Source organism: Chamaea fasciata, unplaced genomic scaffold (genome assembly GCF_029207755.1).
Source record: "Chamaea fasciata isolate MVZ Bird 193981 ecotype frontalis unplaced genomic scaffold, bChaFas1.0.hap1 SCAF_4, whole genome shotgun sequence".
NCBI classification, from domain to species: domain Eukaryota; kingdom Metazoa; phylum Chordata; class Aves; order Passeriformes; family Sylviidae; genus Chamaea; species Chamaea fasciata.
This window is the reverse complement of record NW_027094089.1, coordinates 78,894,289-78,909,802: the sequence shown is the minus strand read 5'-3', so window position 1 is coordinate 78,909,802 and position 15,514 is coordinate 78,894,289. Positions and strand designations below refer to the sequence as shown.

The window sequence follows — 15,514 nt, the reverse complement described above, 5'->3', positions numbered from 1 at the left end:
GAACAAAGAGCATTTCCCTTCCTGGTTAATGCTTGAGGAGTTGGATCTTAAAAATAACAGCACAACCACCTCTTCCTCCAGGATTATCAGTGCCTGGCCCCAAGGAGGCATCACTTACCTCATCCATAGGGAATTCCCTGCTCCTATCATTCCCCAGTCACAGATGTTTCCTGACAAGCAGCAGTGGGGAAAGCTTTTTAAAGCCCCCATGTTATGAGAATGTTTTGAGTTCCTTCACTCTACTCTCACTGAAAAAGCCTTAAATAAACTTCACCATCCCTTCCTTCCACGTGGGTTCAACGAAGTTCCATGAAACCACAACTCCAAGGCTAAGGATGGAAGCACATCCTGAAATCCACCAAGTGCCACCACTCCCTGAATCTCCCGGGGGTGTGATGTCCCTGAGTGAAAGCCTTCTGTGCAGATCCCGACCCCACAACAGGGGCCAAACATCCCCTCTGTGCCTCCTCACCTTCCTACCTCCACCCTCACCACCACCAGCACAGGTACTGCCTACAAAAATAGCACTGAGGTCTCAATTTTTAGGATAAAATGTTTTATTTTAACGTGTCTGCGAGGGCTGGAGTCAAGTCCAGTTTTTGGACGAGACAGCACAAAACCCAAACACATTTTAAATTCCCTCTTGCTTCAAGGCTTCATGTATCTCTCCTGGCCAAAGGACAATTTAAGAAAATTCGTAATTATTTCAGAAAATTCTTAACTCTCTGCTCAAGTAACACAAAAATACTTGCCTTAACAACAGGAAAAATGACTTCATGAAATCTACATGGAACTCAAGGATTAAAAAAACCTGTTCTCTGGTCCTGTCATTTTTACATTCTTACAATAAAATAACAGCCTTGGCATCCTGCTTTTTAGAAGAAAAGACCTACCTCCTTTGACTTTTCAAGCGCTTGAAAATTTTAAAAGAGAGAAACTAAAAAATGCTGACCGTGTAATAGCTGGGTATTCATGGTGGGTGGAGAACATGAAAGGTTACAATATGGATCTGTGCCTACGCGTTTCTTTTCAACTTGTGCAGCATCCTCCTGCTTCTGCTAACACGGCAATCATACAGCTGACAGATTTCTGGGTTTTCTAAATAATGCATGGGATTTTCTTTTAACATGTCAGTGCAAAAGTATCAATTCTGCCCCTATGTCGTTTGTGATGCTGATTTTCCTTGACAGCATTCCATTAAACCAATGAGTTTTTTCCCTCCTGATGGTTCCTTAAATATTCCTCCGAGTGATGTATTTGTGGTTTTCTAAACAGATTGTGAAGGATGTTTGCATTTGTGAGAAAACTGCATGGCAGGTACTGAAGGGAAAGAAGGATAAAAAGATAACACTTTTTTTTTTTTTTTTTCTATGAGAGAGCTTTTTCTCTGATCCTCATATGCCAAAAGCTCGGGCGTTTTCCCTTTCTTTTCTGCCTAACTTAGCTCCTTGTCTGGAAATTAAGCAACAAGACTCTACATACAGAATAACATTTTGACTTCCTAAGGAAATACCACTGAAACACTTAGTACTGTTTGATACCTCTCCTGGGAAAGCAAAACACATTTCTTAAATCATGCATGCTAACTCCAGAAGCCACCAGAAGGAAATACCTGCTTTATTCTTTGCTCTGAGGTTCTGCACACACAGCTCCTGTCACGACTGCCACGCACTGATCCTGCCTTGCTCAGGCAGCTTGAAGGACGTCCAGGTGACATCACACAGTCTCTATCTTACAACCTATCCTATCTCACACACTTGTACAAAGTACCTGCTGCCATGCCACTGAAAACAAAAGCTCGGATTTTAAACAAGCTCCAAACTCCCCTAAGCAATGCCATGCTGATTTCCAGAACACACTTCACCTGATTTTAGCCCAGCACGTAGATGACGGAGCTCATCTTTGTCAAACCTTCTGTGCAACCAGAGAGCTTTTGTTCTATTTATCTTATTTCTACAGAACAACAAATCTGGCCATGTGGCTGGGCTGTGAGTGAGCAGGAGTCAGCTCCAGCAGCTCACTCCAGCCCTTTCCCACTTCCCAAGTGGAGCAGGAAAAGCCACAATCACTCCTGGCAACCCTCAGGTGCCACCAGCAAAATGCCCTCTCCAAGGACTCACCAGGAGGGAGTCAAAGAAGGAGGAACAGATCCCAGAGGACTTATGGCCACTGGCAATTTGAGATTCCAGAGGGATGGATTTCTCCAATACCCAGACACTTTTGTGCCAAACTACCTCGTTCTCCAAACTCCACCTTCCTTCCCCAATCCTACCAGAAGACGGAGAGGGACACCAAGCCACAAGGAACAGCCAGCCCAGGTCGGCTGGACTGTGGGGCCAGAGAGTCTCCAGTGCCAGATTGAACAGGAGATCTTCAACTGCCAGAGAAGTTTTGTTTCAACACTTCATATGATGAGTAGGAAGGTGCAAAAAAATCTCTTTCTCTTTTGCAGGAGGAGTGGAAGGAGGACATCAATGTTCAAATGTATAACAGCATTCTTCACAGCACTGTGAACTAAAGCATTGCTTCAATTAAAAAATATCTGCAAATTGAACTTTTTAGGGAATTTTTTTTCTCCTATATTTTCACTATTAACTCTTGTAGCATTTGTTTTTTAGTAAGTTATTTAGAATATTCCAGTACCAAACTCCACCACTACCGAGATTATTGTAACACCATGAAAAGGAGGTAGGAAGGACCCGATGGCAAAAGCATGCCAGCTGGATTAGAAGCAAGAAAAGAAGTAACACATTTATTCCCCACTTCCTTATACACACTCGTAAGATTCAACTCCACACCTGCAAGTTGCTAGAGAACAATATAATGTCTGAGGAATTAGTCACTGACGGTGTTGAATTGAGTTAAGAGCTCTGATTTTAAACTGACAGGACAAATTCTGGCTTCAGACAGAGAATTCTTAAAAGTTCCCATCATCATAATGATGCGCAGTGGAAGAAACTGGAGAAGTGACAGGCTAGTCATCAATAAGAAGCAAACCCAAAATTATTTCACCAGATACAGATGGGGATTGAGATGAATATGCCAAGACATCCTCAACACTTCTTTTATTATACTAATGGCCTGTATATAATGACAAACTTGCAAAAAAAATTTGGCAATAAAGCTTCAGGACCTAATAGTGCTCAATTACATTTTTAATTTGAAATAAACAACAGCAAAAAGAGAGTATCCCACTCATCTATCAGACTGTGGGATGCGCAGGAAGGCACATATCCAAAAGTGAAATATTTAGTGGCACTGTAGGTAGCCAATGTGTAACACTGAGGTAAAAACCCAACTTGATTGTTTCAAGTAAAACTGCAACCCTTTGAGTCTTTGTTACTGTAAAAAGAAAAAAAAAAATCAAAGGAAGCAAAAGGTCCTGGGCTCTGTGCAACCATATTTCTGATTTGACAGCTACAATTATAATCATTCAGACATCTATTTCCCACAAACTCTCCACAGCCATAACCTTTAGTGATTAATTATAAAGTTCCAGGAGCAATAGTACACAGACTAATTTCCTAAAACAATAAAACACAGAATTTCTCATTTGGAGCTAAATGAAACACGAACAGGTTGTTATTCATGCTGAAATCTAGATGCAGAGTCATGTTGCAGCCATTACAGAAGCTATTAAACACAACCTCAAATCAAAGAAACTGTGGGTCTCTCTCCTAAAATAAAATGTTTTTCTCACTTACGAGGCTTCTGACTCCTTTTCTCTGTTCCTTTCCACCCCTTCTTAGCAAAAAAAATTCAAAATTCAATTTTCTTCCTCATTTCACATCCCCATTTTATTTTTAATAGTCATTTAAACCGAAAGTCTAGAGCAAAGCAAACAGTTGGTGAAGGTTTCATGCACACAGAATTACCCTGGTGCTCCCTTCACAGCAGATCAAAGTTACAACCTGTGTATTAACTTCTAAACAAAATTCCCACTCTCTTCATGCCACACCAAGGAGTTTTCTGTAGTGAGTGTTTGATAATTCTTCAGTTATTTCATTTGGTGATACGTACAAGTCAACATTTACGCTCCTTTCATGCAGGTTTTCCATTTCGACACATCCTGCCCAATGTAGATCTTTGTAGTCTTTGTGACCCACCAATAAAGGAGGAGTCCACAAGCCACAAAAACGATCCCAAAGCTCACGTAGCACATATTAGAAAGAGGGGAAATTGTGATTTTTAATAGATTTAAAATTACTTCTTTCTGATCAGGACTTACTGCTCTGTCTGCAAGCAACACTGGCACTGAAGCCAGAGAATTTGCTCTTGGCAGTTTTGCTGCATCAAGCAATGAAAAGAGGAAAGAACTGAGAAAAGATCTGTATGGAACTGCCACCACACTCTTATTCTTGGGTCCCACTGTAACTAAAGTCAGTGGGAATTTATCCAAATATTTAAACTGGTATTGAGTTGGTTGTAGAACTCATTGAATTGCTAAACCACAGAGAACTCCCCTGTAAAGCTCACACTCTTGATGCACTGTCCAAAGGCTGGTGTGACAATCCCCCGAAAAACCTCTTGTTCCATGAGGTACCTAAAATAATCACATTAACGTAGATTCTCCCCACGTGAGGGACATGAGTTTTGCCCTACCAGGTAACACACTAAACCGTGGCCATTCAAACTGAACTTCTGCACAGCAGCATCCAAAACCCCCATACCAACCCTACATCTTTTCTGTATGAAGCCTCCTTACTCTTCTGCAGTAATTCTATCTTCAGCCCTTTTTCTTAGCATCCAGTGAACCTTCAGAATTCATTCTGAACTATATACAAACTATTTTAGTTACAACCACTAAACAGGCTTTTTCAGTGCTTTGGTTTTTTTCCCCTGAATTCCATGTGCACTAACTGATTAGGGTCAGAGAGGTGAATAAGAACTACATATCCTACAGAACAGGAAGCTGGGGAAAGGTTTAATGCATGAGTTAGAAGCCAGATTTCTTCAAATACAGATGACTACACAAAATTAGCAAAAGCCAAAAACCACTTTTGGAAAGGGCTGCTTTGTGCATAATTTGTCACGAATTCAAAGTTATTCCTTTAGAAAATGAGTCTAAGACCTCCCAGCTGCTGCTTTATTGGTCTAATAAATTACCATTTTGATAGTAGGATGCATATGCAGCACACAACAGCCAGGCTTTGCCTTCGGAGCCGCGGGAATGCCGATGGGGGAGCGGGATGCCACGGGGATCACACCGTGACTCTCCTCTTGAATTGGTAATGGAAACAAACAAAGTGTGCTCCCCCAGCAGCAAATGTGTAGGATGGAAGTGAAAAGTGAGGCCAAGGGGAACTGCTCTCATTGTAACAGGCACCAGAGACAAAATGGACCTGTCATTCCAGGTGCTCTACACTGTCCAAGTAAAAATCCCTTCTATTCACCTGGAAGGACATCGGAATAAACAAAGGTTTCCTCTCCAAAGGATCCGTTTTGACTTCACCTTTGAACCCCACTCCTGGGGAGCTGGGACTTGGGGAGCTTAGATCAAATCCATTTTCATGCTTGTACAGCACATGAACGTGTCCCTGCCAGGGCCCCCCACGTGAGGTGACTCCAGCCACAGCCAAGGATTATCACGACTCCCCTTCACAGCTGTGCTTTGCAAATGTCCACTCAAGGAAAGAACGAAACGCAGAAAAGCCACAAACTTGGTGACGGAGCATCCCCTGCCTTATCTTTCTCCAGTGACCTGTGGAACTCAGGAGTTCCCACAACCTGACCTTTTGGAAACTTTCCATCGTTTACTGGAAAACTCCAGACGGTGTTATTGCCAGTGCAGAAATCTTTTGTTTCTCCTGATGTGTTTAGGGGGCACTTTAAAAGGTCTGTATCCAACCCTAATGAAGATGATCCTTCACCAGTAATTTTCAAACAATTAGTGATGGGAGCTGTTAGGAGGAAAACGAGGAATACGGAGGAGTGAGGGCACTAATTTTGATTTAGCACTGATTTACGAAATACAAGAACCCAAGAATTTGAGACTCAGGTGTTGAGAACTCCAGGGCAGCTCAGGGGAACAGCATCCCTTACCTGCATTAGAATTGAGCTCTTCATTTTCTGACTCGGTTCCATTTTGACTCCCACTTCCATGAAGGCTGTTCATGGCCATAAGTTTCATTTTCTGTAGCTTCATAGCCTCTGCCATGGCAGCTGCTGTCAGACCTGGAAAAATATAAATAAATAATATGCAGAGTCATATTGTACAATGTGGCATTGCAAGTTTAATCAGAATATTCCTTTTCAGTAGCAAAAAGTCACAAAAATTCAATTCCCATTTTTAGTCCAGTTAAGTAATGCTATCCTTGAACCCCATTTTTGATTTAAAGTTACTTCAATACACCACTTTAAGAATTAAAAAAAAAAAAACCCTTTCATGTTTATTTTTCAACATGCATAGCACAAAGAAATATTTATTTAATGGTATCCCTTTTGATTGTATTTTAAAATATAATTTCCTGTCACTTTGATCACCTTGTCACTTTGATCACTTTCTGCTTGACTTACTTAGCTGCAACAAAATTTCCACAAGCAGAGTCAAGATACAGTATTCCTTAATTTCAACAGTTCAAAGCCAATTAATATGTAATAGTACAGCATTCATTGTTCTGTTATGCATCCAAACACTGTTTTGTCCTTTTGGGAGTCTGTTAGTTTGGATTAATATTATTGCAACTGGAAAATATTACATTGGAAATGTGGAGAAAAAACACAATATGCATAATTACAGAATCGATCCCACTTTTAAGAGACAATTAAGATCAGCAGAAATTCACAGAATTAAGGTGGGTATTGGTAGAGGGTTATCAAATTACTAAAATCCAATTAATTTCCAGTAGTAAAAGAGAAGCAGCAGAGTAACATCAGGCTACAGGTTACCGTAATTATCATGGGTTTTAGTTATTATTTAGATTCCCAGTATCTTTTTTTTGTAAGTGTGAAGTTTTTAAGTTTTATCATTTTGGCTTGGTCACTAAATAAAGAACCAGATTTTCCTCCACACAGTACCAAATCACTTTTACTCCAGGCAAGATGTGACTGAAAATAATCTGAAGTTCTAGCAGGAAAATCCAAGAGACATGGGTACAAACCCAAAAATAACTCTAAAGGCACAATTGTTTATTCATACAGTTGTGGATTAAATGGGTTTATTTTTCCCCTCAGTACAGCAGGACTGGCTTTTGTTATTTGCTACCTAGTTCCACAAAATCACTGAATTGCATTTAATAAAACTCATGATTTTTTTGGTGGTGGTGGTGCCTGTTCTAGCAACCCACTAAGATTTCATACATCAAACCAGAATTAGATAATCTGCCTCTGGAAAATATTGTTTACTGAGAGATTGAGATACTGATTAAAAGGAATTAATAATTTTCACACCTTGTCCATAAATTACAACACTCTCTTAAAAAGCTGCTACAAATTTGACATTCCGATTCACTCTGCTGCTCCTGTAATGAGCTCCACAAAGTTCTCATTATTCCAGTAGGACTTAAGAAAGGAACCAACCCAGGAATGCATGGAGAGGGACACCTATCACACATGGATACAGCAATTTGGTCAAGTTCAGCAAAGATATTCTGATCATCACCAATAATTTTGTCTTTTAGGTTATTTAATGCAGCCCTCACGTCATACAAAAAGATCACTGCACTGTATTTTTTTTTTCCAACACCCTGTGAAGTTCTTTTACAAATGCTACAGGTTTTTTATCAAGCAGATATAAAATCCTGATGTTTAAACTCCTGTTTTTATCTCACATACTCTCACTTAATCCATCACAGAATACATCTTCAATGATAAAACACTCCACACACTTTCTCCAGAAGATGAAATAGTCTGCAAACTTCTTCACTTCTTTTTTTTTTTTTAGGGAAAGGAAGTGGGATTGCTCTTTGAGTGAATTTTACATTATCTTCACGAAGTAAAAAAAAACCCTAAGCATCATCACAGTTCTGAGTAATTGACTCTTCTCAAGATTTCTAGACACCTTTTCACTTTCTATTTTTAATCCATTTGCAAAGAATTCACATACATTAAAAATAGAGTGTTGGACCATGGAGTTTTTTCTTCTAACATTTTATCATTTGTATGTACCCAGGGATACACAGATAAACCAATATTCCAGTGTTTTCATCAGGGTTAGTATTTATACAGATTCTTTACATAGATTGGAAGTCATGAAATTTAATTAAATATGCAAAACAGTAAAGAAACTATTTATAAGGAGGTAAACAGAGAATGGAAAATAAATTCACATCTTCAGCAAAATGTTCAGAGGAAAGACAAGAGAAAAAATTATCCTGGACACTGTATTTGAAAAAAAAAAAAAAAAAAAAAGAAAAATCTCCAAAAACCTTCTTCTGAACAGTTGTACCAGAAGTGTAATGAAGGCAGAAAGGTACCACGGAACAAACAGAAAATAATAAACACAGTCCCCAAATCACCACGATGCCGCCTGCAGAAATTAAAGGTAATTATTGTCAGGCATTTCTGAGCTCCCTAACCAGACACAGCTGCCATAAGGACACCAGCCAAGAAACAGTGATGGATCAGAAAACTGTGCTGTGCCATCTGCCACACCAAAGTCACTCCAGCAGCAAAAGTTTCAAGAGTAAAACACAGCCTCAGTGCAGAAAGCACCAAGGTTCTGCACAGCCAGGCACAAGCTGGAAGACAGAACTGAGGTTATCCCTAAACTCAGTTTCAGCAAAGTCTGTATTCTCTCACTCACTCCCCAGTCTATGTAACTTCTCACTTAAACTAAAAGTCACAGAATCTGTCTGAGGCACTTGAAAAGAGATGTGTAAATTCTTCATCATCTCTGAGAGATAATAAAATTGAGGCTAAAGCAAATGGGTTCAGCAGTAAGGGGGTGCTGCTGACTGAAATGATGGCAGAAAACAGGCAGCACCGGCATAATCTTGAATTAGGTACCACCACGATTAATGTTACTGGAGCTATTACTTAATTTAACTATTGATAAAACTCTTTTCTATAAAAACTGACTCAGCTGTGGAGAAGAGTGCTCTTCTCCAACTGACATATCTAAGGACCTACAAAGAACTGAAGAATCATTTCCATCCTCTTGGATGAATCATTATCAAGCAGTAGAATCTCACTTAGAGCACCTCACTTTGAAAAATGTCCTGGGAACTGCTATAACATATACATCTATCCCTCTACGTCCCCCTTTAAAAAAAAAAAAAAAAAGAAAAAAAAAGAAAAAAAGAGATTTTTAGGGAAACTCACATGTTGGATTACATACTTCAAAAGCTTTTGGTTTTTCCTGCCCATTCACACTTTAAATTTTCCTTTCTTCAGTTGTTTTCTGCCAGCTGCGATCCGTCAGGGAACACCCAGGAAAGAAACTGTGGATGTTTGCTGTCAAACTGGGACATCCTTCACAGCACCACAGCACAGGAGGCGCCTGGGCACGGTCAGGATGGTTTCCTGGCAAGGCTGTCCACAGCCCCACGGTGGGGATGGTGCTGCTCCAGTATCCCCAGTTTCCTGGGCTGGCAGGGAGCAGCTCCTGGTGGGATCTCGGAGAGACACATGGAATCTGGGAGCTGTGCTCCTGTGCACTGGGATCCTATTCCAGCTGCTCAGAAACTCAAGGTGTGTATGGCAGAACAAGCAGTTACCTTCTGTGATCTGCCTCCTGTGAGCCCAGTAAAGTCAGGACACTCTGCACCCTCCCTCTGAGGAGGATGCAGAATTCCACTGCACAGCACAGGGACTGATGTAATAAATAACCAAATATTTACTGAAACAGCCAAAATAAGGATGCACAAACCACACACTTCATGTACAGGTTGCACTGAAGGAAAATTCTGCAGTTGTCCTCCAGACAGACAGATCAGGCCTAAGAACCAAACCACTTAAAAATGAAGAGCCTGGATCCAAATTACGGCCGTTCTCAGCTGACCCAACAGGGCACTGCACTGCCCTGGGGAGAGCCCAGTGCTTGGGGTGCTGGGGATGGAACACAGCCCCATGTCCTGGGAGCCCTGGCTGCTCCTGCAGCCCCTGAGCACATCCTCTGCTCCTGCAGCCACAGGACCTGCGGTCCCTCAGAGCCTGTGAGAGGCTCCTCCACCCCTGTCTGCACTCCCATTAGGTCAGTGGTTAATTGTTTACTCACACAGCCCCATCACAGACAAACAAGAACACCGAAGGTTATTCCTCAGAGAAGTCTCAGGAGTTATTTCAAATGAAGCTGCATTTTCACTGCATGGCCCAAAGACCACAGCCCCAGGCTGTCTGCTGTCTCCCATCACGGGGCAGTGCTGAAACCGCCCCAGCAGCAGGGGACAAGGGTACACTGTCCCCTCCCTCCAGTAACATCAAAATTTATTTCTTGGCAAATACTTTCTGGTATCTGGATAAGAATCCAGAACTCATCCCGCTGGTGTCTTGGGTGCAAATGATTCCTGCACATTTAACCAATGCCCAGTCACTGAAAATTGGATTTTGATGGTGAGTACAAGGGCTCTGAGCTTTTCACGTGACCCTGAGTGTCTGCTAATCTCATACTCCAGCTACACCTATTTTGTTCCAGTTTCCTGATTAGTCTGACTGTGTCTCTCCTTCATATTAGTTTGAAAGCTTTTCTGTCAAAACTGTGAACAAGTAAATTAACTAAAGGAGAACTATGAGTAATCAAATCCTGAGGTTTGCAATTAATTAAAGGAAATGGTGAGTCAGTGAACTGAAAAATGGTTTTCTATTAAAACAAAACATTTAATTAAATTAACAGTCAACACATTGCAATTAATAATATTCAAAAGGAAAAATGAAACCCAGTTTAGCTGTTCCATATTATTTCAGTGTAACAGTCAAGCATTGTGCACTGGCTTGTTTATTATTTGCATTCAAAGCTGCTATGGGTCAAGCATGCTATGCCGAAACAGCAATGATGAAATATCTGGTAGTATGAAATGTCAGTATGAGAGACCATATTGCCAACAGTGAAAACAATCCTGAAACCTCCAACAAATTAGGCTTTCCAAGACTGAAAAGGAACGCTCACTTTAATTAAAATTAATAACTAAATACATATAATACACACTTTACATTTTCAGAATGCCTGCAAAATTCTACTAATTAATTAATTTTAAAAAGTCACGCTGGGAAGTGAAGGCTTCTCTGTAGCTGAAATGAATCATCCCTGGTTAGTGAAAAACAGGGAGGCAAAATCCGTCACTCCACAAAGGACAGTGAAACTGAATTCTTGGATAAGAACAGTAAAATGCCCGAAGTCTTAAAGCAGTTTGGAGATGGGTCCAAACTCCTAAGTCTTTTTACTGCAGATGTTTTTCCTGTTTGTGAACTGACTCGAACAGAAACAGCAGGAAGTTTTTGCATTTCATGTTTTCAGTGGTCTGTGAAGACACCCTGGCTACCACTTGGGCATGGTCACAAGAATCCTTCAATGCGGATCATCTGAGAGACCCATGGACGGAACTCAGGCAGTAACTGGTGAGTAACTGGGCACTGCAGGCTGGGGATGTATTTCAGAGAGCTCTGTCATGGGATGGGCGGTGGGAGCATCACCCCAGACCTGGGAGGGCACTCGGAGCCAGGCTGAAATCCAGGACATCCATCTGACACTGCCCAGCAGAAATGCAGCCAATAGCCAAGAAATGCATCACAACATTGGAGCTTCTTTCAGCTGTTCTCACACCTGCAGCCAGCTGTTCTGATGCAACAACCACATTTCAAAAATAAATTCTTTCCCGTTTTGCAACAGGAAAACGCCCTGAATGACAGCAAGAACTGATTTTTCGAGGAGAACATTTGAAACCCTGTATTTATCACACTGCATGATCAAGGCAAAAGACAAAATGAAGACCCCTTGATTTATCTTAGCAGGGCTTGGAGCAACCTGGTCTAGTGGAAGGTGTCCCTGTCCATAGTAGAGGTAGAATGAGATGACCTTTAAGGTCTCCTCCAACACAAACCAATCTGTGATTCTTGGATTTCCTAATCACACTCAGTTAATGAAAGTTGAGAAACTACTGAAGATGATCCTCACCAAAACATTTCAGACAATACTTAGAAAGTTTTGAGTGGCCTAGCATTTTTAAATACCACCACTTCAAAATGTCAAGAACATTATACTATGGTAAAGGAATCCTACTGAGGGGAAAAAAAAACCCCAAACAAATATTACTCATATTTGTCAGGAATTGTGAGAAATTGATCTTTCACAGAGAAGCTCCAGACATCTTTAAAATGTCACAGTCTTTTCTTGAGGGACTTGATTCCCTGCTTTTGTTCAGTCCCTAAATATTCCCCACGTATTTCCCCTTCTGCAGCTGCTGGATGGGGACAGACAGGTCTCTTCATCCCACCCAGGTGAATGCATGGTCCATCATCACCCAGGCAGCGATACTGGGGAAAACACTGATAATGTCATTTAAAGACTTCCCCAAATGCTCAAGGGATCAGAATTAACATTGCACAAAAGTTTCTGAGTTTCTGACGGCTTGATTTTGCAATCCTGGGTAATTTCTGTTTAACGTAGTGCGCTTTCTCACCTTACTTTAAAATACAATTTCATGCAGAAGCTCACATAAGCATCAACAAGATTAAAACCCCCAAACATCAAAACATCCCTGCCACTCTGTGGAACAATTCACAGAAGCGAGAGGTTGTCGCTCTCTAATTTCAGACACATTTAGACAGTAGCAAGAGCCCGGTTCTTACAAATCTGGGGGTCCACTTTAAACATGAGAAGAGTTCCAGATGCTTTCATCCCATGTCTGTCTCTATTATTTAAGCTTCTCACCCCACTCATAACCTCTGTCCTGATCTTATGCTCCCTGACATCCATCTGAAAGACTGGAAACATTTTTAATGTGTATATTTTCCATCAAGCACCTGGGGTATTTCACATCCTCCATCCACAGGAGGAGATGATGACCCAAGAGCTGTCAGGTTTCCCATCTAGACCCAAAGGGCTCAGTTAGAAGTACATGGAAATTTTAATCCCAAATTTGTGCCCAGATCTGTAAGATGAGCACTCCTGTCCAAGCTGATGCAAAGCAAACCCAACTGTGTATTGTACAGTTGATTTCCTAACCAAAAAGGAATCACCTGCATCTCATGTGAAACTAAACTGCAGTTTGCCCTGTTGAAGGGAAACAGGAAAACCAGAACTTCAAAAAGCACTGAGAGGGTTACACTGCTTCCCCCCCACCACCCCCAATTCTTACAGTGGGTCTCATGAGAACTGATTAATTTTGTGACATTTTCTGCTCTTTTTTTACAATCTATGTCATGAGAATGATTTGTCAAGGCTGTAATGTGTAATACTTTTAGTATTCTGCACTACTGTGACCTTTACCTTCTTCTGTATATTTGATTGACTGACCACCCCACTTTGGATGAACAGCTTTCACAAGATGGAAGCACAGGCCGGACACAGCAGGCATTGAATTACCACTGAAAAAATCACAACTCCTTGATAACTTTTACATTCTTCAGTGCAGATCTGATGCAGTTTTAGTCACGTCATTGAAACTTTTCAACACAAAATGGAAACTTGCAAAATGAGATGTATTTAAGCAGTGTTTTCAAACATCAAGAGAGTGAAAAATTTATGCATAAGGACTCTGATTTCACTAAGTTAAATTAATGCTCATAATCGCCCAAACTCTCAAACTATCTGCTTATGCTTTCATAAAGCTGTCACAGACTAAAGATTGCAGTGCTAAGAGATAAGGACTTGAAAAACTAAAAATGAAACCAGAAATGTTCTAAATTACCTCCTTGAAAGCAAAACAAAATCAATTCCATTTACAGGAAAAAATATTAACTCCAAAGTGCTAAACATTCAGAAGTCACAGGAAAGAAGTGGTGGTTACGATCAGCATTTGCTTCTGAGTGGAGGACTTTTTTATCCATTTTAGCATATTCTTGGGTTCCTGGGAACCTAAAATTATGGTATCAATATATTAAACCTCACAGTCCCCATGCTGACCATGCACATTCTGCCACTTCGCTATAATCACAGAAGTCTGCCATGGTGCACGTGCTGCCATCCGAAATCAGAATTTGCTGTTGTTTCTTTTTTCCTCCACATTTACTCTTTTCCCATTACATCAGTTTCTGTGGGCTTCAAGCACCCGTCCATAAGCAGTAATAACAGAAGGGAAATGGCAGAAGTTTTTGGAAGTCTTTTCAGCTAAGTACCAAAAAGTCTGAAAGCTTACCTGGAGCTAGCACAAATCTCTTGAGTTTGTAAAATTAATTGGGCTGGAATGTCTTCTGAGAATAAGGATATCTCTGTGAGTGATTTCAAGCTACTTCCTACTTGTGACAGGAAAACACCATACAAATATTTGTTTTGTATCAGATGACACACGGCAGGTACATCCCAGCTGTCTCAATCCACACTTTTTAAACAGTGCATTTCAAGGATTTTAAGTGAACAGTGAGTTCTATAAATTCATCGTGCTACAAGATTTCACAAAAAAACCTCCCAGGATCAGCACTGCTGGTAGAGACTGGATTGTTAAAGTGTGGTTTGCAAATTTGTAGAATCATCGCCTGCGTGCTGCTGCTTCCACATAAGCCACTTTCAGGACTCTGCCAGAACAGAAGCTGAATGCTCTGATCACACACAGCTCTTAGTTACTTAAAGCTGAGAAATCTGTGGCCAGTTCATAAAACCCACAAAAATATTATGCTTATTTGAAGCACAGTAATCTAAGCAATGAAAAGAGAGAGCCCAGACACTCCTCTCCAAATGGCATTTAATTAACACAACCTCAAAAGATTCAAGTTTGAAAGCAGCATCACTTAGGAACAGAAATTCCTGGAATGTTCTTCTGAGACCTATAACCACTTTGCAATTCTGGCTGTTGAATAAAAGCGAAATATTCATGCTTTGAGATCATTTGAAAACCCACTACTTACTCACAGTGAAAAATATTTGGGGATGGCATTAGGGGATCTCCAGCTTCAAGCAGAACCTATCATATTAAAATTACCACAATGAAACAAAATACGTAGAATGCAGTGCACAAATGTAATTTTCCTGGAATAGCCAATTTCCAAATGAATACTCCATTAATTGCTCAATGTAAAATAAAACAACATTTGGGGGAGCAGGGACCTCTACCTCTTCAAACGAGGACTCCACCTACTGCCACATTATGATCTCTTTACGCGCTTACGGCTTAACAAAACCTGTTGGGTTTCTGTTTTGCTTCCCATTTCGGGGAGTGGAAAACCACATTCCTGCACAGCAGGCACAGCCTCATCTTTACACAGCGCTCAGGAATGCAGCTGTTGCCACCAAATCCCTTCCACCAATGATGGTTATGGCAGGAAGGACCCTGTGGTACCCTGGTGGTTCTCCTCTGGAAGAAGGAAATGAGGCATTCTGGATGAGCTCCTTCCAGTTCCAGCAGGGTCTGGACAATCCCAAGGGCTGCACCTGAGGATGGACAAGCTTCCATGCAATGCTCCAACCTGCACAGCAAATTCCTGT

The 15,514-nt window shown here is 40.9% G+C and overlaps 1 protein-coding gene across 3 annotated transcripts in view; it reads right to left on the bottom strand.

The window, feature by feature from the left end:
* The window catches only part of DACH2 (dachshund family transcription factor 2), a 245,583-nt gene that overhangs the window by 79,520 nt on the left and 150,549 nt on the right, over positions 1-15,514 (bottom strand). For all 3 annotated transcript variants that reach the window (XM_066182190.1, XM_066182189.1, XM_066182188.1), the window contains exon 3: positions 6,043-6,174. In XM_066182190.1, the coding sequence (XP_066038287.1) occupies positions 6,043-6,174 (132 nt within the window). The remainder of the gene's footprint in view (positions 1-6,042; positions 6,175-15,514) is intronic.